General features: G+C 38.3%; 1 protein-coding gene across 4 annotated transcripts in view; it reads left to right on the top strand.

The window, feature by feature from the left end:
• Positions 1-21,574, top strand: part of rxraa (retinoid X receptor, alpha a) — a 124,002-nt gene that overhangs the window by 81,865 nt on the left and 20,563 nt on the right. Inside the window, exons 4-6 of one of the 4 annotated variants that reach the window (XM_028025429.1) lie at positions 10,962-11,121; positions 14,577-14,756; positions 18,926-19,110. In XM_028025429.1, the coding sequence (XP_027881230.1) occupies positions 10,962-11,121; positions 14,577-14,756; positions 18,926-19,110 (525 nt within the window). The remainder of the gene's footprint in view (positions 1-10,961; positions 11,122-14,576; positions 14,757-18,925; positions 19,111-21,574) is intronic. The other 3 variants (XM_028025432.1, XM_028025430.1, XM_028025431.1) reach the window with 3 other exon arrangements.

Genomic DNA, 21,574 nt, shown 5'->3' with positions numbered 1-21,574 from the left:
GACGCAACATAAACACTGATGCAGAAAAAAAGTGTAAATGTTTTACAAGAAAACGGAACGCGCACTTAATAAGTTATAAATGAGCGGCAGCGGTGATGTCATGTTCCAGCTCCAAGGGCAACATGTTCAGACGGGAGTCGCTAGGAGACAAAAACAGAAAATATTCAAAAGAATGAAATCAGTGGAGCTCAGTTTATTCCTGCATGGGAGTCATGAAGTCCATTCCACTACTTAAGGTTTTGATGGCTATTGCGGTCACTCTGCATGATGTCATGGTCGCCATGTCACATAAAGGGACTCTGTTTAGGCTCCTTAAGTAACCATTAAGGGTCTCTCATGTCAATTAACCTTATATTGGAAAATCTTTTTTTTTTTGCAAAACTTCTTTGCAGGTAGCAAATAAAATCAGACGAAAATATTATTTTTTCCCTAATACTCCTTTCTGCAGCTAATGTAATGGTTCAGTTTACATGCACTTAGCACACAGCACTTAAGTCATTGTTTAGGGAAGCTTTGCTCCTCTTTGATGCAAATCCTTATTTTGAGAAGTACAAGTTGACTCTGCTGCATCTGCTCCATATTATAATCGTTCCACCCATTGTTGGGACAAAATTCAAGTTCCTGCCAGAGAGGGCTTTTAGTCTGAAATATACGTAGGAATTGTTGCTGTAAAGACGTTGAAATGGCATGGACGCACGGAGAGCAAAGGCCTTGACTCAAAACATAGGTTTCTTTGTGGAAAAGGAAAACAGTGCAGCACATTTCCAGTGCTTTATTTTGGCTTTCAATTATTTGTTTTGATAAAATGTACGTCCTGATTTGGAAATGAAACCTGACAAAACTTTATTTTAATTGCCCTTTTCAAGCATAATTGTAATCCTCGGTGCTTTACACAAAGAATAAACAAGGATTCAAATATAGTAGATTGATGTACAAAACATAAAGCTAGCAATAATAAAATTAAAACCAAAATGTATTCTCGGTGACATAAATACTGTACAGTTTACCAGTAATGGGTTGGACCTTCTTTCACCTTCAGAACAGTCCTAATTCTTCACTTTTTCAAACAATCTTAGTGATTTTGTCCCTGATTTAGATAACATCATACAGTTGCTGCAGATTTACCGACTGTAAATTCATGATCTAAATCTCCCGTTCCAACCCATCCCTAATGTGCTCTGCTGAATTGACTTGTGCATTCACTGGAGGTCACTGGAGACCTCTAGTGACCTCCAGTGAATGCTGGAGGTCACTCCGTCATATATTAAAGAAGGGAGTTTGGGATGATTAAGCATTTTAACATGGTGGATTAAGATACAGGAAGAAGCCATCCAAAGACTGATTACTTTGGTTTAGTGGACATTCCATGGTTTGTCTTTAAAGCACACCTGTAAATGATGATGTTCTTTATTCTTTAAAAGTTTCATTTAATCCTGTCAGCGATGGATCTCATATTTTCATTTTATACAGCCAAAATGAAGGATGTGTAGAAAAAAAACAAACTGGACCTAGAACTGAGTCCTGCAGAACACCATATTTCACGCTATTAACAGATCCATCATTCATATTTACAAAATGCAATGTGTCACATAGATATGACTGAAACTACATTATCTGATCCTGATGATACACTCAAGACTGTGTGACAATGTGAGATATTTTGAACCAAACGGCTTTAATACTGTAATTCACTTTGAAGCTGCACTGAAACACCAGGCGGGTTCACTTTTGTTTCAGAAATGCTTTTTAGAGATTTTAGACAAAAACGGGGAGTGGAGATTGGCCAGAGAAATGAATGTGATTAAGAAGCTTGTTCAAATATTTTTATAAAACGTTGAGCTTGCATAGAGTCCCACATGAAGCTGCTATGTGAGAAAAGGATTACAAGTTAGTCAATTCAAATTATTCTGAAACTAAGTTTTCTAAAAAGTTAATATGAAAACTCCAAGACTTGTTGTTTTGCTCTGACTTGTGTTGGAAATTCAAAGTAGATGCCAACATGTGCATATCTATAGGGCAACAGAAACAGTGACATTGGTCTTAAGTTTCAAACAATGTTCTACGAAAGCAGGCGCATGGCTTTGCGGTTGAAGTGCCTCAGGGGAACACATTTATTTTGAGCTTGGAATAATCTCTTTTGGAGCTAATTGCATCTATTGGTGTGATCTTACTGCAACACAATACTGTCTGTGGGCTGAAATGTACACCGTGGCATGTCTATGAAGTACAATACCGACTCTCCCACATGTGAAAGGTGAAGTTAGTAAGTGGATTTTTTCCATGTTTCTTTTATTTCAATGTCTTGTTGATCTCTGTTATTATTATTGTTGACATTTGCTCTAAATAGGAGTAACAGAATCACATGGTGCTGAAATAAAGCAAAGTAATCAGGTGGAAATCCTTTCCATATTTTTTTTATGTTCATCCAAAGAGTTATTTTTTTCAGTGTAGAGAAGATTGCTATTTTGACAGATGTCCTAACAGAGACTCACTGACACCATCTACAGAGAGAGTTTGCCACAAAAAGACATTTCTTGTCATTTGTATAGCTGCACAAAGTTGGAAAATTGAGAGGAAGGAAAAAGCTTAGCAGATAAAGCTTCACATGCAAAGTACAGAACGTGGTCTGGGTCTCTTTTGGTTGGAAAGCTGCATTATTGTGTTTGTTGCAATTAGTCAGTTAATTGCATGATTAATCAGATTGAGCTGCATTTAATATCTTTTGAATATTAATAATCAAAATCAAAAGCTACAGCAATTTTGTTAACAAAAAAAATCAATAGATATGTTCGATTATAAGTGGCTTTTATTCCCATTATATGTATTGTTTTTGGTTGTCGTATTTTATTTTGGATATTCAAAATACCTTCCAGTTTTAACGTTAACTGTTCTCGACAAAATGTGAGGGGCCAAACATGCATTATTATGCCATTATCAATACACTACTTCAAAATGGTTTCAAAACAACATTATTGTTGATCACAGTAATTACTGGGGCAATTTATCGTCCAGTAAAATAATTTAACAATGACATTCTGTGTGTAGGTGTCAGTGAATTGGCAATAGGTGTTTTAATTCTGGACCTCTGTCCTTTAAAAACAAAAAGGAACCAAATCCCTCGCAGCACTAGACTTTTCGACTGGTGTTAATTAATTCTTTGAAAGACATTTAACTTGTCTGGACCTCAATAAGCTCACAGCAAAGACCAGACTGTGTGATTGCTGTTCTCCGTCTCTTTTTATCCCATTTCATGCTTGTTTAAGGGTCTAATAAGGCAGAAAAAACCTGTTTGCTTCTCAGTTTCAAGGTGGAAATAGTCATTAAATATTGAACACAGTGGCTGCGTGACACCTTAATACTCAAGTAAAGAAGTCTTTTAAAAGCTGGATCACTTGCACGGGGATTTACCCACCCCATTATCTACTCAGGGACAGACAGGAAGGAATTAATCAAAGAAATCCTAAACGCCGTTGTGGTTTGACACAAAAATACCCCTTGAATTATTACTGGATTATGTGTAGTTTGACAAAAGAAATTGCCTCTGCTCATGCTCATGTAGCACAGCAGAGCACACTTAGAAAGATATGATCTATCACCAGATGATTGCATACATACAGAAAATGTATACCTGGACTTTATCTCATCTTTATGCTGAAAAGGCTTTTAGATCCAAAAACGAGCTACAAGATCTCAAGATTTTAATAAAAGATGACATTCATGTCCTAAATAGTTTCACAATAAATGTAAATACGTAGAGCTACTGCCAGAGTCTGACTTTGTTTGAACTTTTGAACTGTTTTCTCAACACACGCACACACACACACTCACACACACGCAGCCAGATGGATGGGAAATGTTGGCAAACGGAGGCAAACCAACATTTGGGAAAACACCTTAGGGATCGCTCGGATGTAGTTCTTGCACAATTGGACAGAATACATTAAAAAGTTTATGTATGCATGCATTATTTCGGAGACAGCAGACATTTTTGAATAATATTTCAATTCTATTTACAGTAATGGAAAACTAGTTTTAATAATTGCCAATATAACTAGCTATAAACAGCTATGCCTAATAGTCAAGTACTGTTTATTCAAGAAACTGAATAGTTGATGGTCACCAAGGTGATTATACATAATCAGGACTGATGCATGCATGAGTGTGTTAGCACAATGTCAAGAAGGAAAGACATCTGTAATCATGTTAAAGAAGCAGAGTCTCCCTTACATCAATCTGGGAAGGGTTATATGGCCATAAAGACAATTTATAGACACGTTATGGTGTTAAGTAGAAACATTTAAAACTGCTCCTAATTCACTCAGGCAGGACGTACTAGCAAATTCATCAAAAAGTCAGACAATGTTCAGAGAAACTACAAGAAAGAAAACCCACAAAGAACTTCACCTCATACTCAACTGGCTGATTAGAAAAAACAAAGGAAAGGTTGAAAGAGAATGCTTCTTCTGTCTTAAAATAAAATTGAAGCATGACTTGAACCAAGTTACACCTTACTAAACCATAAGAGGAGTCAAACAATGATCATTGATCAACATAGAGATGTTTGGTCACAGTACAATGCAATATGTTTAGGGGGGAAAGATGCAAGATATCACGCATTTTAACTCTTATTTACACCAGCTAGAATAAGGTTGCCACAGTGAAGTTTTTCTGTAATGGGCAGTGTGATATTTGCCCACATGTGAGGATCTGTTCCACATAAAACATCATATCCTCTTCAGTACTCACAGAAGCCTGAAAGTACAGAATCAACCGCACGCATGGAGGAGTATGTGTTACAGTCATGTCTGCTTGCACACATAAAATCACACGCTGGGGTGCACACGCAACAAAAACATACAAACGCATGTTTGAAATGCACCCGAGCTCTGCGTGCGCTCTCACAAATGCTAAAAACAGCGAAGAAAACGCACGCTCTGATGCTGCCACGCTGAGGTGACACAACAGCTGAAAGTCACTGCATATTTCCACTTTGCCCCATAAGGTTCAGCTGTTTTATGCCACTGATAGTCTCACTAAAATCGCCTTTTTTCCGCAGCAACAGAACTCCACAGCAACTCTCTCTCTCACACACACACATATATCTAAACTGAGCCAGTAGGGCTTCGTTTTATCTGTTGTGGCACAGCATGGGGCGAGTTGTAAACCTCCGAGCTGTCTGGAATCATGTCTGCTACTACTAAGCCACTAGGAGAGAACCGAGACTGTGTTTTATTAGAGCCTGCGACAATAATCATGAAGTTTTTACAGGAAGGATTGCTTTAAAGGAATTTTTATGTAACCACAGAAGGATTTTGCTAATGGTTGATAAATAATTACTTGCTCACTTAGTCCTCACTAATGCGGATAATTTCCCAGACAAGAGATTTTCTGCTGCATTTGCACCTTCTACCTTCATGGAAACCAGGTTTTTGGCGCCAAAAATTGAGATTCCTAAAAGGTGGATTTGTGATGTGGCCATTTTGACTGCATATTCAGGAATAGTTTTGTTGTCTGCTTGTTTTGGCTGGACTCTGTTCTGCTTACCATCAAATTTGAGTTGAAAATGTAACATGGCTGTGAGGAAATGATACACAGTGTCCAAGAAAACCTAAGCTACAGATGTTTTGAGAAAATCTGCAGCCTGCCACTGACTTTGAGTTTGATGCAGTGCCAACTCGTCAGTAGGAAAAGTAGCTATTGACTATCGTAGAAGTTGCTGAATAACTTCACTCCCTTGTTTGCATATTTTGTTGAGTGAAGTAAGTAGTTTTATTTCCATTACAAATGTGTGTAAATCTTTTTCTGCTAAAATGGAAAAAACGCAATTTCGCAATTGCGATGTTCTTGTTAAATAAGAAATTAAATTAAAATCAAATGTGAATCAGGTTGTCCAACTTGATAAAAATCATGGCAACGACATATGTTAACAGTTACATAACATATATTCAGTATTGATTCAGTGCTGATCACGTGACTCGTGTGATGCAAAAAACATTTATTTTTTTTACAACTGAAAAGCCACCTGGTCTTAGCACAAAATTTTTTAACAAAAAACATGTTTTTTATTTCTCAAAATTGTCATGTTTCCATTAAGCAAATTTATTTTTGTAAGTTTAATTTGCAAAATGTCATGGTTAATGGAAATGCAGCTAGAGACTGTCCAAGGAATCAGTTTTCAAACATGATTGATGTCCAAGTCAGTGCAGGTTTAAAACACAGCTTTCCTGCATTCTGATTCTGCAAGTTCATCCACAAAGAGATGCAGGGTAAATGTTTCCACGGATAATCAAACCTTTGCATGTTTGTTGGTGAGCCGTTTGCGTTCAAACCGGTGTCTGATATCCAAACGGTCCCAGGAGAGAGAGGCTTGTCTCACTGCGATCCCCTGAAGGCACACAGGCTAGTCAGGGGTCCATTAACAGGCCTCCCTGTGTGAAACCTGATCCACTATCTCTGCTGATGTGTGTCCGGATAAGACTCTCACACACAAACACACACCGCAGCGAGCAGAAGAAAGTTCCTCCTCGCTCCTCCCGTCCTTTACGGAGCTGTCCAGATAAGTTTGCTTTTAGGAGGAAGTAATCGTCACAAGGTGTCAGAGGTGAAAGGGCAGCGGGGGTTATCTGGAGGTGAGATCTCGACCTGATCCCTGTCCTCACCTCTCCTGAGTTTGCCATTTAGGCCTCTCCCTTCTTTCAACAGGGGATTTGAACAGTGCCCGCTGACTTCCTGGCACTTCATTTTCTATTTTTGGATGTTTTTTTTGTTTTTTTTAAAGCTTCACGCCTTGAGGCAAAAGTAAATTAAAGCTACAAAAAAATTAATCATACTTAAGATAAGCAGCTTGCAGCCGGTGATACAGTGGCGGGCAGTGAGATCTGTAACAGTGGATTGTAAAGTAGAGTGCTCTATTCCTGGATATGCCGCTCCTGCTGCATAATGGAAAACCTTTTGAAGGAGTTCCATTACAGCTTTTTAGAAGAAAACAGTTAAAGATAAGTTCCTCTACATTAACCAAGGTGCCCTTGAATAAAAAGCAGGTGAAGAGCCACATGAGGAGTTGATTTCTCCGTTTGAAGTGCCATTGTGGCTCTGACTCTGAATCACGCTAAGCCCGTCTTAGGCTGAGGCTTCTTCTGTTTCGGCTCTTCTTTCTTTTTCGTCCTCTGTTGCCTCAAAGGACGACTCCTCCACTCTGTGTCTTAGCATGCTAACAGTTGAACGGACCCGCTTTTCCCCCAGGAAACTCGTAATGTATCTTGTTTAATGTGACGTTCCGTGTTCCAGCACAGAACATATAATCAAATGCAACAGTTCTGCGACGAATTTAACACCCACTAGCTGAAACTGCACTAGTTAGACGTCCTTCATGGCACATTACATAACACCTGCAGCACACGAAGCGTTCCAGCCGCTCACGCTGTACATTGTTCCTCAGGAAATCTTCTGTCCTACATTTCAGTCCTTGAAATGAATCGTTCCTCTTCCATATTCTGATTAAGTTTAAGTCTAAGGCTTCCTATTAGCCTTTGACCCTGTGTGCTGAGGAAAGTATTGTAGCTGGGGTATCCCCGAGCAGCGTAGTTCCACCTGCAGCTGATATACCTCCCTATGAAGCATCGCGTGTGTGGGGGTGTGTGTTTGTGTGTGTGTTGTAAGGGAGAGCTCGTGTATTCTATTTCCAGTACTGGTCCTGAGCTACTTTAATCCCCTTGCCTTGTCTCTATTGCCATTGGCAATAGAGAAAGAAACCCCCCCGGCCCCCAGTCTGCCCACCCCTCCCAGGCTTTCTGCCTCTGTCTTGCTGGGATTGAGTTGCAAGTTTACTGAAAATAGCCTGAGAGGCAGAATCTTTTCTGTCAGGCAGACAGAGGGTTTGATAGAGACAATCCCGGCCGAGGAGACAGCTCTGCGAGTGCTGCGCTACGGGGGGAAAAAAAACTAGAGTCAGGCATTTGAGGGAGGTAAGACCTCATACTGTGAGTGTGCTTGTGTGTGTGTGTAATCCTGTAAATGAACGTGCAGTCATGTCATGTTTTCAGCTTTTATAGTTCAGATAAGGTATTTTCCCCCTTTTTTTTCTTGATTTTCTTTGGTTTTCTAAACAAAAAGTGTTTTTTCAACATATGACAGGAGCATATTTATAATTATAATATTAGAGGAGGTGAATAAAAATGACATAATATTGAAATATCAACTTACTGAAATCTATACTGTACAGAACTTCATTAGGGCAACGTTCTCATGAATCATTGCACACACCTGTCACTTTGCTGATGTTTTGGGGAAGAACCGGGTTTGCATTTACCTGTGCTGACTTTGGTAAAACACTCTGGACCAACTGCAGCAGACGACATGAGATTTCTCCACTTTTTCCTTCCACTAAACTTTCCATTAATATTACTATTTCTATTGCCATTAATGTGACTTACCCTCCTCGTGAATGGTGTCACTGACTGTTCAACAACTGCCAAGTCAGATTTTGTAGGCCATTTATGTTAGATTTTTTTTATTCAATTTTGTGATTTGTGATCTTTTCAACTATAAACCATAAAAAGGTTTCCCTTTTTTTACTAATTGACTTTTTCTTTCAGTTTAAATCTTTTTCAAAGCATTAATACTTGATTGTGTGCAACATTTTCTGTGTTCTTATGAAAAAATAAATCATGAAGATCAAACCAGGAGGTGATGACACAGCGTGACCTAAAGATATTCCTGTGTTGCAGTGAAATCATCCATTTTTGTGGATGCATCTGGGAAATATCTGTCAGTAATTCAAACCCTTTCAGTCTGAAATTCTGCTCATATTCCCGGAGTTGCTGTAACACTCCATATGTCATGCTTAATCGTACAGAAACATGGATGAAAGGAAGCAAAGAAATCTGTATTTTTGAATTTTTCTATTTTAGCCGATGGTGAGCACTGTGGTCAGGAGTATTTCTGTTCATGGATGGACTGCATAAGCTGCGTTTTTCGTAGCGATGCTGTTAAGCAGGACTCATACTCTGGGCTGTTGGAGTTTTAAAAAAAAGATGAAAAAAGAGGCCTGGAGCCACAGCAGCTCATGGAGCCCTGTGAGAACAGCAGCATAATGTTCTGTATTACGGTAAGGGAGTTTTCTGACCCGTAGCTGGAAGGTCTAATGAAAATTGCTGAATTGCATTATGGAGGTAGATACACTAGTGCTAAAAAAACACCCAAAACCTGTAAATGGAACAAATGCATAAAGTTTTCTGTTTTGTTTGACAACTTGCCTGATGTATTTTTTCTAGATTGACTAGATTAATAGATTAACAACCTGTACTTGACAAGTTGGTTTCTTGGCACTTGATTAGTTTAACGAGACAAGATATATTTTTTAAGTTCAAAGCTTTTCTGGGTCACACCTTCAAACTCCTGCTCTGATTTGTGATGAATGAGTTGGCTTCTCTTTTCTCTGCCAGACTTTGTTCTGAACTCTGTAGAACTGCATTCTTATCTTGAATCTTGGTCAAAATATAATCTTCACTGCAAACTTAATGCTTTGGTATCACTTAGACATTTTACAACTCCTTCAAGACACATTTAGATGACATTGAGTAACATTTAGCTTGTTCTTTTACTTCACAATAGTGGTCCTTCACAATTTATCCTAATAAGATGAGAAAGTAAATGAAAAATTTCCAGCTCATCTAATAGCCCTGTATGGAGAACATTTTGGGCTTTTGATTACTTTGGAAACATTTCTTAAGTTCTCAAACATAAATTTATATTCATAAACTGCTCTTAAAACTTTTCCTTGCAAAAACAAAGAAATGTGAAGCTAATCTCGTCCAGACTTATTTCAGTCTCAGGATGTCTGGGATGGACTAACAATCAATCATAGATCTTGTACAAATAAATATAGAGGTGTGCAGTGAAGTGCAGAATCAAATCTGGATATAAAAGTGACATGTGGAGCTAAAGAATTGACAAATAATTGTTCAACCTATGTTACCACTATTTATACTAGAAATGTTCTTTTCTTTTTTACAATATATCTACGTGACAGGGATACAAAATGTTTTATTTAGTAGCTGCCATACTCTGTCAGATGATTATAAACATGACTGAAGAGATCTTGTATGAAACCAAAACCAAGAAGGAAATTTTTGTTTCTTCAGGTTTCCCTTGTGATTTTCTGCCCTACACCCAGAGCGCTTTCTCAAGCTGAGAAAGTTGTTGTCCACATGTATATATTTAATAAAATAGCTTTCATTTGCTTTGCCAACTTGTGCTGAACTAGCAGACTTTTACATTTCTCATTTTGTCATGAGGTAGTTCTTTTGGCTAGCTTGTTTAATGAACTGCATTTAGTCATTGTGAAGTATATGCATCTGGCCATGCAACATTTATCCTCTCTGGAAGCAACGTTTAGGCAGTTGAAATAATTTGACCCTCCTGGCTTTTCGGTTTCAACAGAAGGCAAAGAGAGGCCTCCTTGGGAGAACATTTCTCAAACAGAAGGTATCAGGCAGCAGCTGAAGTTGTGTTTAAAAGCTGCCGTTTGCACTACTGCTGCAACAAATTCTGCCTCTTTATTCCGCTGTGCTGTTAAATTTTGCAGGGTAGTTATGCTAGCACTGAGCATTTTGGAGCCAGCGGGGCTTGTAGGGGGCATGAATAAAAGAGTTTCTGAGGTTGAGTGGTGCAGCATCCCCGCCGCACCAGATTTAGATCTAAAACAGGAGCGAAGAGGACTTCTGGGACTGCTAATAATTCACTTTACATAATTTCCTTTTTTTTTTCTTCTTCTTAAGTTTGGTCAAGTGGTTAATACTCCACACGACAAACTTCATTCTAATGTCTGCTTTAAGTAACATGTATTTAACTCCACAGAAACTATCTAGCAGCCGCTGTGCAGTGAAGTGTGTAATATTGCCTGTTTTGAGTTCAGAGGGTCTGGTTTTGTGACCCGTCGGCGTGTGTGTTTGTGTGTGTTGATGTTTCAGTTGAACTCTCCAATGAACTCGGTCAGCAGCACGGAGGACATTAAGCCCCCGCTGGGCCTCAATGGCGTGATGAAGGTGCCCGCTCAGCCCTCAGGCACGGCTCTGTCGCTCACCAAACACATCTGCGCCATCTGCGGCGACCGCTCCTCAGGTGAGTGCACCGACACCGGGACGGCCATCGATACAGCACAGGTGTGTCTCAGTCAATTGGAATGTTATTGACGAGTTCAATTAGTCATTTCATTCAAAAAGTGAATTTTGGGTTCGATTCCCAGGGAATTGAACACCACTGGGTTCGATTCCCTGGGTTCTTTCGCTACCCTACTTCCTGTCCTGCTACTCATAAATAAAGGCCACTATTCTCCAAAAAAATACAAATTTCTTAATATATTCTGTATGTTTATTACACACAGAATGCTATATTTTGAGCATTCACAGGGAAATCTTCAAAATGGTCACTTTAGCTAAGAAAAACAAGTTATTCTTATGGAAACTAACCGACGTCAATCTTTAACGGTAAGATAGAAAGCAAGGGTAAGTCGCAGAGTGTTGCACATTAGTGAGAAATTGAGTGAAAAGAAAAAGGAAAAAAATACAGTAGAAACTTGCACAAGCAACAGGCATAACCAAGCCCTGGAGAGGATTGTTAAACAAAGTCCAGTCAAGCAGTAAGAGTAGATTCAAAAGGCATAGGGACTTTTTCCTTTCACTTAACTTCATTAATAAGCTTGCTCATAGCACTGTACGCTTAGTTCTCTTTATTGACATTTGTAAAGTCTATGTTTGTGAAGGTCAAAACATCCCCATAAAACAATAATAATATCTCTCCTGAAATCTGTTTTTATTGGTCTCCTGTTGGGGTTTTTATGATCTCATCAAAATCAACAGAAAAGAAACTCTACCCCACTCTCTCCCTCATTATATCATAATGAGCTGTTGATCCCTGGAAGGTTTGAAATAATCTGTAAACAGCTCAGATGACATCGTCTCTCATTATTGCCTAATTAAAAGGAAGTCGGACTATCCCAAATCTTGCTTAATCCTTCTGGAGCCGCACTAAAAAACCTCCGAAGGAGATCTAAACACGATCGTCGGCAGAGAGCAACCTCGCTGACCACTCTGGCACAACTACAGACTTCAGCTTCTTGCAGGGGGACTCCTCCTGGAAGGACAACAGTCAGCGTAATTCTTCAGAAATCTCGGCTATGTGGTAGGAAAGCCAGAGTCAGGCCACACTTTGGGGGGGAAAAGCACATGAAGGCTGCAGCAAGGAGGCGCTTCAGAACAAACATAAATCATGAGGCAACCAAACCTCACATCAACTTCTACTGAAATAGAGAAATACTGTATGTGCGGGAAACTGCACAACGTTGATGTTATTAGTGGGGGGAAAAAAACTAACAGAGGTGCAGCTGGAGGTGAAAACAAACAGATTGAACCGAATAGAAATATATTATTGTTCAGTGTCAAATACAAAACACAATAACATATTAATTTTGCATTTTGTACTTCGTGACATAATTCTGACAAACTTGGCCTAAATTTTGCTTTGGCTTTAAAAAGTGTAAATCAGCTAAATATAGGTTACACTTTTAATATTTCAAAATTATTTACTCTGATTTGAAAAGTGATATTGCTAAAAGCGCTATTTAACAAAGCATCTGCCTTTCAAAGTTATGATGATCATGAGTTATCATTTGACCTAGAATTAACTCAGCCGCTTCAACTTTCAAGAATGAGTAACTCTAAAGGTTTTTGCAGTCAAAAATTTAATCAATTTCTTATTTTTCCTTTTCCATCATAAACAAATAGATGTCTGTTGAATCATTTTCCCCTGGGATGAGCGTTAAAAGCTTTTAACCTTTAGGGGTTAGGTGAATTTTGTTGTCATCCTGCATCATCGGAGTTGCTTCTGCCCGATAGGGGAGGAGGGAGAATCAAAACAGCGTTAAATAGCAAGTCATGCTTCATTTGGTGTTGCTTAAGGGCTTTATTTATCTTCTCTGGTGGTCTAAGCAGCAGATATTGAACAAACAGTTTGAGCAACACTGAAGATGGAAAACGGGCTCCATCCATCATAAAAAACAAAAGCTGTAGCTGTTAGGAACAAGAGGCCGACATGAGAACAGAGTCCTGGTGGAATCTGTCCTCAGTGCAGTGAGTCTTTGTTTCCTTTCACAACCACAACATAAACTACAAACTCAAGAGTCTGTTCACTTTGATAGAACAAAGATATAATTATGATCAGATGCTTATCAAACTACAGTTCCCATATGCTGCTGCCATGACTGCGCATTAGCACCATGTCTTCAGTGTAAGTAGCAGGTTGTTAGGTAGCAGCTGTTTTTGTGTTTTGAGCACAACTTGAGTGCTGCAGTTCGTCTTAATTACTTATTCAGAGCTGTGTGTCACATAAATAACCACCTGTGGAGAGCATTAGGATGCCTGCTTTGACCCAAGGTGGAAAACAGATGTAATCTTCATGTATTTTTATGTTACAGACACAAACCTTTACTTTACTTTGGAGAGAACTTATGTCTTAGTCCAACATGTAATTTGGTAGTTAGGAACCACAACAGTCTGCAAATATCTGTAATACACAAGTACTTCAGATCCCTTCAAAGAACGCTGCCTATTTTAATAGTTCAAACACTAAATATACTTTAATATTTATTAATACACACAGAAAACTGAAAAAAGAGAATGGAGCTCCTGGATTGGCTGGTTTGCACACGCCGGCCTATAGCATGTCATGCAGCATTGTGCCGATGTTCTTTTCTCAGGGTATAGCTGAATGCACAAATAATGAATTGTGAATAGGTGGGGATCGACTGTGCATGTTTTTTATTTTATTTTATTTATTTGTTTAGTTTTGCAAATAAAAAATCTGAAAAGTGTGGCATGTATATGTATTCAGCTCCTCAGTTACTATAAGTCTAGGAGCTTTTAGTCTTCAAACTAAAATTTTCTCTATTATAGCTCTGGCTGCATGTTTTTGTTCTGCTCTATTCAGAATGGTCCTTTATCCATCTCTTTCTAGCTCTCATGTCCCTGCAGAAAAAAGGCATCCACCACATCATGATGCTACCACCATCGTGTTTCAGTTTAAGAATTGTGTGTTCAGTCAGTGTTAGTTTTCTGTTTAAAGTGAAAAAAGAAATTGGTGGCACTGGATTTCTATTCAGGAGTATCAAACAAAAGGGAGCTAAATTTGTATGCATGCCACAATCCTCAGATTTTTATTTGATATTTGATTTTCCTTCACTGTTGCACCTTTCTTCATGTTGATCTAGGACATAAAATCCCAATAAGAGACATTAAACTCTGTGGTTGTAATGTGACAAAATGTGAAAAAGAGAGCAGCACATGGGAGAGATTATTGGAAAAGTCATTTCTACCATTCTCTGTAATACCAGTCATCTGGATGTTGATTTTTTTTACTTTTTTGCTACGTTGCTTCACTTAGTGAATAATAATCTCATGCATGCCCTGAATTTATTGCTGTTTCTACTGTATTTTATCTGATGTGAGACTCACTTTAGCATAATCCAGGAAACATCCTGTTAAAACCCAAGGTAAACATCCTCTATCTTCTCCCGTTTCCAGGAAAACACTATGGTGTCTACAGTTGTGAAGGCTGCAAAGGTTTCTTCAAACGAACCGTTCGCAAGGACTTGACCTACACCTGCCGTGACAACAAGAACTGTGTTATCGATAAGCGCCAGAGGAACCGCTGTCAATACTGCCGCTACCAGAAGTGCTTGGCCATGGGCATGAAGAGAGAAGGTACAGCACATACCGTTGAGGATAAAGTCCTGCTTAAACAAAACCCTCATCCTGTACAAACCTGCTTCAATCAGTGTGTTTTCTTTTCAGAAATCATTCTTTAATTTAATTTAGGTTTCACCTCCAGAAGCAGAAAGAGATCACATTCTTTCATCTAAGCTGAATGTTTAATTTGTTTGAAAAAAAAAATTCTGAAGCAGAATATTTATTCAACAAACTTCTTTTTTCATTGCAGTAGCATGAATTTTAAAAATACCTAAAAAAGAATTTAAAAAAAGCTTAAAAAGATCATCCACTTTGTGCCAAGAGAAAACTACTTATTAGTTGAACAGAAAAGATGTTTGACCTGTATGTATCCTCACCCAGCTTTGAGTCCAAAGGCTAAAAGAAATGCTAAGCTTCCTAGAAACCTTGATCAAAATTTAAAAAGGAATGAATCAATATAAAAAAAATTATATAGCTACATTTATTTTAAAAGTATTGTTCAGGGTACTAGCAATAATATGTATGCCATGCAAAGGCTTTTTCCTGTTTCTCAAAACGAGTTAGTGATTTAGTCACACACATGATAAAGAGTCTTTATTTAATTAATTATATATACTTCTAAAAACATAAGCAGGTTAATATTATCAATTGTTCAGCAGATTTATAATTGATAGTTTTTATGAATTAGCTAGCAGTTAACACTTTTTCCCTCATTTCTGACACAAAATCCATCAGTTTATGTGGATATAAATTTGGACCATTGATCCCTGCTCATACCACAAGTGAACAAGCAAATCAAAGTAAAACTGCAAACATTTATCCTTGAATCAGACCTTGCTCATATAAAAACAAAATTTGTCGCCATGGTAATTTTTGCAAGTCACTGTTGCATCTTCTGAACAAAGAAAACTCCCGGGAATTTGATGATGACGTTTTGCTCTCTCCTGTCCCTCTTGCCCAGCGAACAGCTTTGATTAAACCCAGAGGTGGTCGATCAGATTTGAGCCTCACTGTGGAGACGGCAGAGATCGGGCCACAGTGGGCCTTGGAACCAGGAGAGTTTTGTTATGTGAGGGGAAGAAAAACAGGCAGCGAGGTGTGGATTTTAACACTCCATGAAGGTGTTAAAAATATTTGTGCTCTCAGCAGTGCTGTTAAGCTCTCCTTCTCACATTGAGCAAATAAATCAATTCATCTTTCCATTGTGTTAAAGAGGTTTTTAAATGGAGAGTGCAGATTACAGTGCCTTGCAAATTTTTACATTTTGCCACATTAAAATCATAAACTCCACTGTATTTTATTGTGATTTTATGTGATAAACCAACACAAAGATAGTTTTGGAAGGAAAACAACACATGGTTATCGAAAGTAAAATATCAAAATAAAAAGAACTCTCTTTTTACTGCAATTTTCCAGCTACCTTCCCAAGAGTTACGTGTTGGATCCATGCGGGTAAGAGTTTTTCTGACAAATAGCCCCCAGATGGAATTGTTCACAGTTTTCATAATGGCTCCATATGAATTTGATCCACAGTAAGGCTGGATAAAAATTGGGATATATGCAGGTGTTACAATTGTTTTACAATTTCAATAGTTTTTTTTTTTTAAAACAGATTATTTGAGACACAACTAAGAACTAAATCATTTTTACATAGGATCTTGCTTTAAGTCAATAATTCCTTAATTTCGACGAAAAATTACTAGTTCCACCGGTAGATTATTTCACATATACTATGGGAAAAGTGTATTTTTATAAGTGAACTAATCCACTATTGGAGCTAGTGCTTTTTCCATCAGGGATTATTAACTTAAAATAAGCTCCTATATCTTTCTGAAAAGTTACTTGTAAGTTAGTTTCATTTCAAGTGTGCAAAGATATTTGTACACTTGAAATGCTGATACATGGGAATGGCAGCATCATACTGTCTCATACTTTGTCTAGTTTTTAGTGCTAAAAACTAGACAAAAATACTTACACATTTGTTAAAAATAAGGCCTATTTTAAAGGCATGTGTGAAACTAAGCAGAAAAACCGATGATTGTGTTGTATCAGTGCAGCTTTATTTAGGGCTTGTTTAGCTCAAAGAAAGTATTTTAGATTTCTCTCCATTTTTCTTGACCTTATCCTGGCCCCCTGTCCCCTCCCTCACGCTTTTGTTTATGTCATTGTTGGGCTCCATACTTCTTTCAAGGATATTATCGTTTACTACCTCTTGCCTCACTCCCCGCTCACCGCCACTCCTCCCCCCACCCCACCGCCTTTCCCCCGCACCCCGAGGGCTGTGGTTAGCGAACAAGGCAGCAGCAGTAGCCCAAAAGGCTAAGCGAATCCACAGAAAAACAGGATTAAATGAATTTATGCGCTCCCAGTCAGGACAGCAGAGGAGGAGGGAAGAGGGGAGAATAAAGCTAACATGATTTCAGCCCTCCTCACCTCTGTGTGACTCCAACACAAGTATTCTACCCTTGGGCTGACCTCCACTGCCAGACAGCCGTTTCTCCAAAACTGGGGCCCCTTTCTCCTTCTCCTCTGACAACCTCTGCTTCCCTTTCCCTCACAACAAGGCCGAGGCCTCTCCAGTTCTCAACCTGAAATGGAAACCAGAGCAGGGAAAACTTAAGAAGACAGGCCGTCCTGCACACCCAGTGTGTAATGTGTGTGTCTTAAGGGTGTGTGCAGACCTGGATGCTCACATTAGCTTTCTAAAAACCTCCCTTTATGTAACACTTAACAAAAAAAAGCTCTATTAATTCGCAATTGAAATTAAAAGCCACAATTCGTTTAAACGTTTATATGCGGTGCCTCGGATTAAATAAATTACAGCCTTCTGAAAAGGCAAAAACATACTCGTACTGATTTTTTTTTTCTTTTTCACTCGAGGGTGGACATGCGGTTTCTCCCGCCTCAGCTATGAGCCTGTCTGTCTGCCCAGCAACAAAATCATTTCCTGTCTCCGAGTCAATGAGATGACAAAATCAACAGTTTTCTTTATATCTCTTTTTTTTTATGCACGACAAAGTCCTCATTGATTTCTACTCCAGCTTTTTATTGTTTTTATGCGGTTAAAGAAAAAGAGAAAGGACTTATAGGATCCTGGAAAAGTATTTATATTCCTAAAACTTTCTGAACTTTGTTGCATTTGATCACATTGCAGCCAAAATCTTCAAAATGCTATTTTATCTGACAAACAAAAAATGAAATGAACAGTAAACTAAAACAACTGATCATTCTTAGAAAAAAAAAAACATCACTATGCTGATACATGGGAATGGCAGCATCATACTGTGCAAGAGTTAAAGTTGATTTGAAAATGGGTGGAGGAGCTAAATCTAAAACAATCCTTGAAGAAAACGTGTTTTAGGCAGCAATAAAAACAAACATGCAACTAGAGTTTCAATGGAATATCTAATCAATACATTATCATGTGTTAGAAGGGCCAGACCTAAATCTAATTAAGAATCTGTTGCAAAACGTAAGAATTGATGTTTTACAGAGTCTGTCCTTCCAGTTTAAGTTAAAAAAAAGGCATAAATGTCAGTATTTACAAATCTGGTAGAGACACGCCCCATGACATTTACAGCTGTAACCAAAGCAAAAGGTTGTCCTGCAGGGGATTGACTCGGTGTCTAAAAACAAGTGCATGCCACACTTTTCAGATTGTCATTTTTTTTTTCAAATAATGTGAAAACTGTGAATCAGTTACTTTGTGTTAGTCGGTGCAGAAACTCTTAAGAAAAATATGTCGGAATTTGACGCGGTTAAGTGATATGAATACTGCTGAAAGGCACTGTATTTGTGGTGTAAGGGAGAAGTGAAAGTCCTTGCATTATTTATGTGTGAATGAAGGACTTGTATGGAGAAGGCTATAGCTGTTTGTCATTGAGCACAGCAGAGGAAAACAGGTTGCTTTGATGTGGAAACTGGAAGGAGTCCCTGAACGTTTCTTCACTGCTTTGTTGATCCTTTTATAGGACCAAGGTCCCCTTTAAAGTCAATGCACACTTTAAAAAAAAAGACTGTTGGTTGAACTTGACAAAAACTCTCAGCTTTAATCAAAAGTTTGGCTTTGCAAATACCTGTCAGCTGTTTCATGCGGGAGCTAAACGGTGTTCAGCTACGTCAACTGAAAACATGTCGGGTGGGTGCTGACGTCAGCAGTAAACAGCAGTAGTGAACGGAATCAGTTTTGTTACATGCAGCCGTCCAGGAGGAGCGCCAGAGAGCCAAGGACAAGAACGAGAACGAGGTGGAGTCCACCAGCTGCGTGAACGAGGACATGCCCGTGGAGAAGATCCTGGAGGCCGAGGAGGCGGTGGAGCCCAAAACCGAGACCTACATCGAGACCAACCTGGGGATGCCGTCCAACTCGGTGAGCGCAGATTCTCCTCTGATAACAAACTGTGTCTTTTTCCAACACGTCAGGCCTACTGCTGGAAATGGCCACTATTCTCTACTTCTGCTTGTTTAATCCCCCTAAATTTAGATTTCAGATTGTGTGTTTTTGTTACTAATATAGTACTGGTAAAATGAAAAAAGCTTCCAGCTTATTAGCAAAACTAAATAGGTGAAATAAGACAAATCTTTAATGATAGAGTAACTAAACAGCTGTTAAAGTTCAATCTTCTTCCGTTTTATTTTTCTGTGTTTTCACATAATGAGATTCTCAGAGAATGATCAACTTGATTAAAAAATAGCACAATTTTACTATATTTTCACAAAACTTTCAAGCAAAAGTGCAATTTGTTTATTTTTAACTAAAATCAGAGGGTAGCATGTTTTCACAAAGCTACAACAGCATATAATCAGTTAGAGTAAAGTAATATTCAATACTTGCTTGTTGTTTTGTTTCAGAATATAGAATAAACACTCGCTAAAGCTCATATTGGTTTTTATTGTGCAGAATATTCTGCAGTATTGTTCTGCATTCTTGAGCCAGAACAAAAACTAGTTTAATCCGGAACCATATTAGTTGTGCGCTGTTTTATTACCATATTTTTCTACAAATTTAGTGAAATAAATTGTAATGTGTGCAGCTCCTGTAGACTTTGCAGTGCAGGAGGTAAAAGCTGCATTTCAATGTCTCCTCTAGGCACTTTCTGTCTGCACTGAGAAGTCACTCAATAAAGCAGAGAAAAGTACAGTAGCTGAAGTAGAAACTCTGGCTGAGTCTAAGAGGTGAAGAATTGAGAGAGGAGCAACTCGTTCCTGTACTTCTGCAGAGACTCCTGCATGGAGTTTATTCCTATGGAAAGTTTTAGCCATCATGAAGCTGCTTGTCCGAGGTACGGGTATCAGATTCTGGATTCTTGTTCTGTATTCTCTCTGCAGTCTCCTCCAGGAGCAATTATCAGATAGCCAACTTATTAACTACTACGTTTTCCAAGATTCACCACACTAAACCACAAGTTTAGTGGTGGTTTAGTGTGGTGGTTTAGTGTTCACCACACTAAACTTGTGGTTTAGTGTGGTGAATCTTGGAAAACTTAGTAGTTTCACCACAAAAAAAGCAATGTTGTAATGCTTTTTAAAACGGCGTTACAACAGCACTTGAGCTTTTTTTCTTTTGATTTATGTCAAAATGTCCAACTTCCAAGTTGAAAAAAAATAAAGCAAGTCAACGATGGATGTTTGTCACTAATCCTGACCTTAGAGAGGCTGCCATCTGCAGTAAGAAACAGTTTATTTGCATTTCTGGAAGTTTGTATAAGAATAAATCATCCCCACACATAAATACATGTAGCAGCTTCTGTTTGTGAACATGTATAAAATGTCAAGAGATGTGCTGCTATTAGCTCCCATTGCTAAAAGTAAGTAGCCTGGTCACTGAATAAAATGTTCTAATGGTTTTCCTTTTGATCTTGCTTGCTTAAGTTAGATTAGGTCTTATTTCAACATCTAGTTTCTGACTTCAGGGGTAAATGTGACACAAATTAAGTTGTCAGTGGCACTTCCTGGTTCTCTGTATGTCTATTTTAGTTTCTAATGGCAGGGATTCTTAAAATTGTCCCCTCTTCATTTCTTTTTTGAGGAGTTTGTTTTTGAAGCAATTATCAACAAGGCCAAATTACTCATCTTTTTGGCCATCGAGCTTGTTATCTTTACATTAGCCAATTTTGTTTGTATTCATCTGGGGAATAGTTGAGGCCCAAATATTTAATGAGTACCACTCAAGTAGTAGCCTGAACATTGACGTCTATTTATGCCACAACTTGAGAATCAATGTAATGAGTTTTTTATAAATTTTAACCCATTTGATGAATCATGTCCGCTGTTATTGGACCATTTAGATATTTCTGCTTTTATTTTTAATTCAGTGAGTTTCGGTGACCCAGACTGTAGTTTCAAAGCCACATTATGGGTGGTGTCCCTTCAGTTTTCACACTATCTGTATGGATTTGTCTTTCTGATGAAGCACAGAAACAGTGGACTGTCCTTCTTTCAACCAGATGACCAACAGTGCAGAGCAACAAGTGGGGGAGGGACATTATAATATTATACTCTGGAATAATAATGCTGTCCTGCCACTTTATCTGATATTTCATTAAGTTCTTTTAACCACGCAAACAGTATAAGGGATATTTGTAAAAGTCTTTAAACAGAAGCATTTCTAAGCCCACATGCCTGTGAAAAATAATGATAGATTCTATACAATGCCATAATTTTATCCTATTCTGCATGAACTTGAAGATGTAACTTGTATTTTAGAATCATCTAGAGCTTTCCATCTGTGGCAAAATGTTCAAAAAATATTTCTTCTTTTTATAGTTCTGATCTTTTTTAGTTTTGCCTTGTACTAAGTGCAAAACGAGTAAACTTAGGAGAGAAAATAGCTT

This window comes from Xiphophorus couchianus, chromosome 8 (assembly GCF_001444195.1).
Source record: "Xiphophorus couchianus chromosome 8, X_couchianus-1.0, whole genome shotgun sequence".
In the NCBI taxonomy this organism is placed as follows: Eukaryota; Metazoa; Chordata; class Actinopteri; order Cyprinodontiformes; family Poeciliidae; genus Xiphophorus; species Xiphophorus couchianus.
This window is presented reverse-complemented; position numbering and strand designations above follow the sequence as displayed.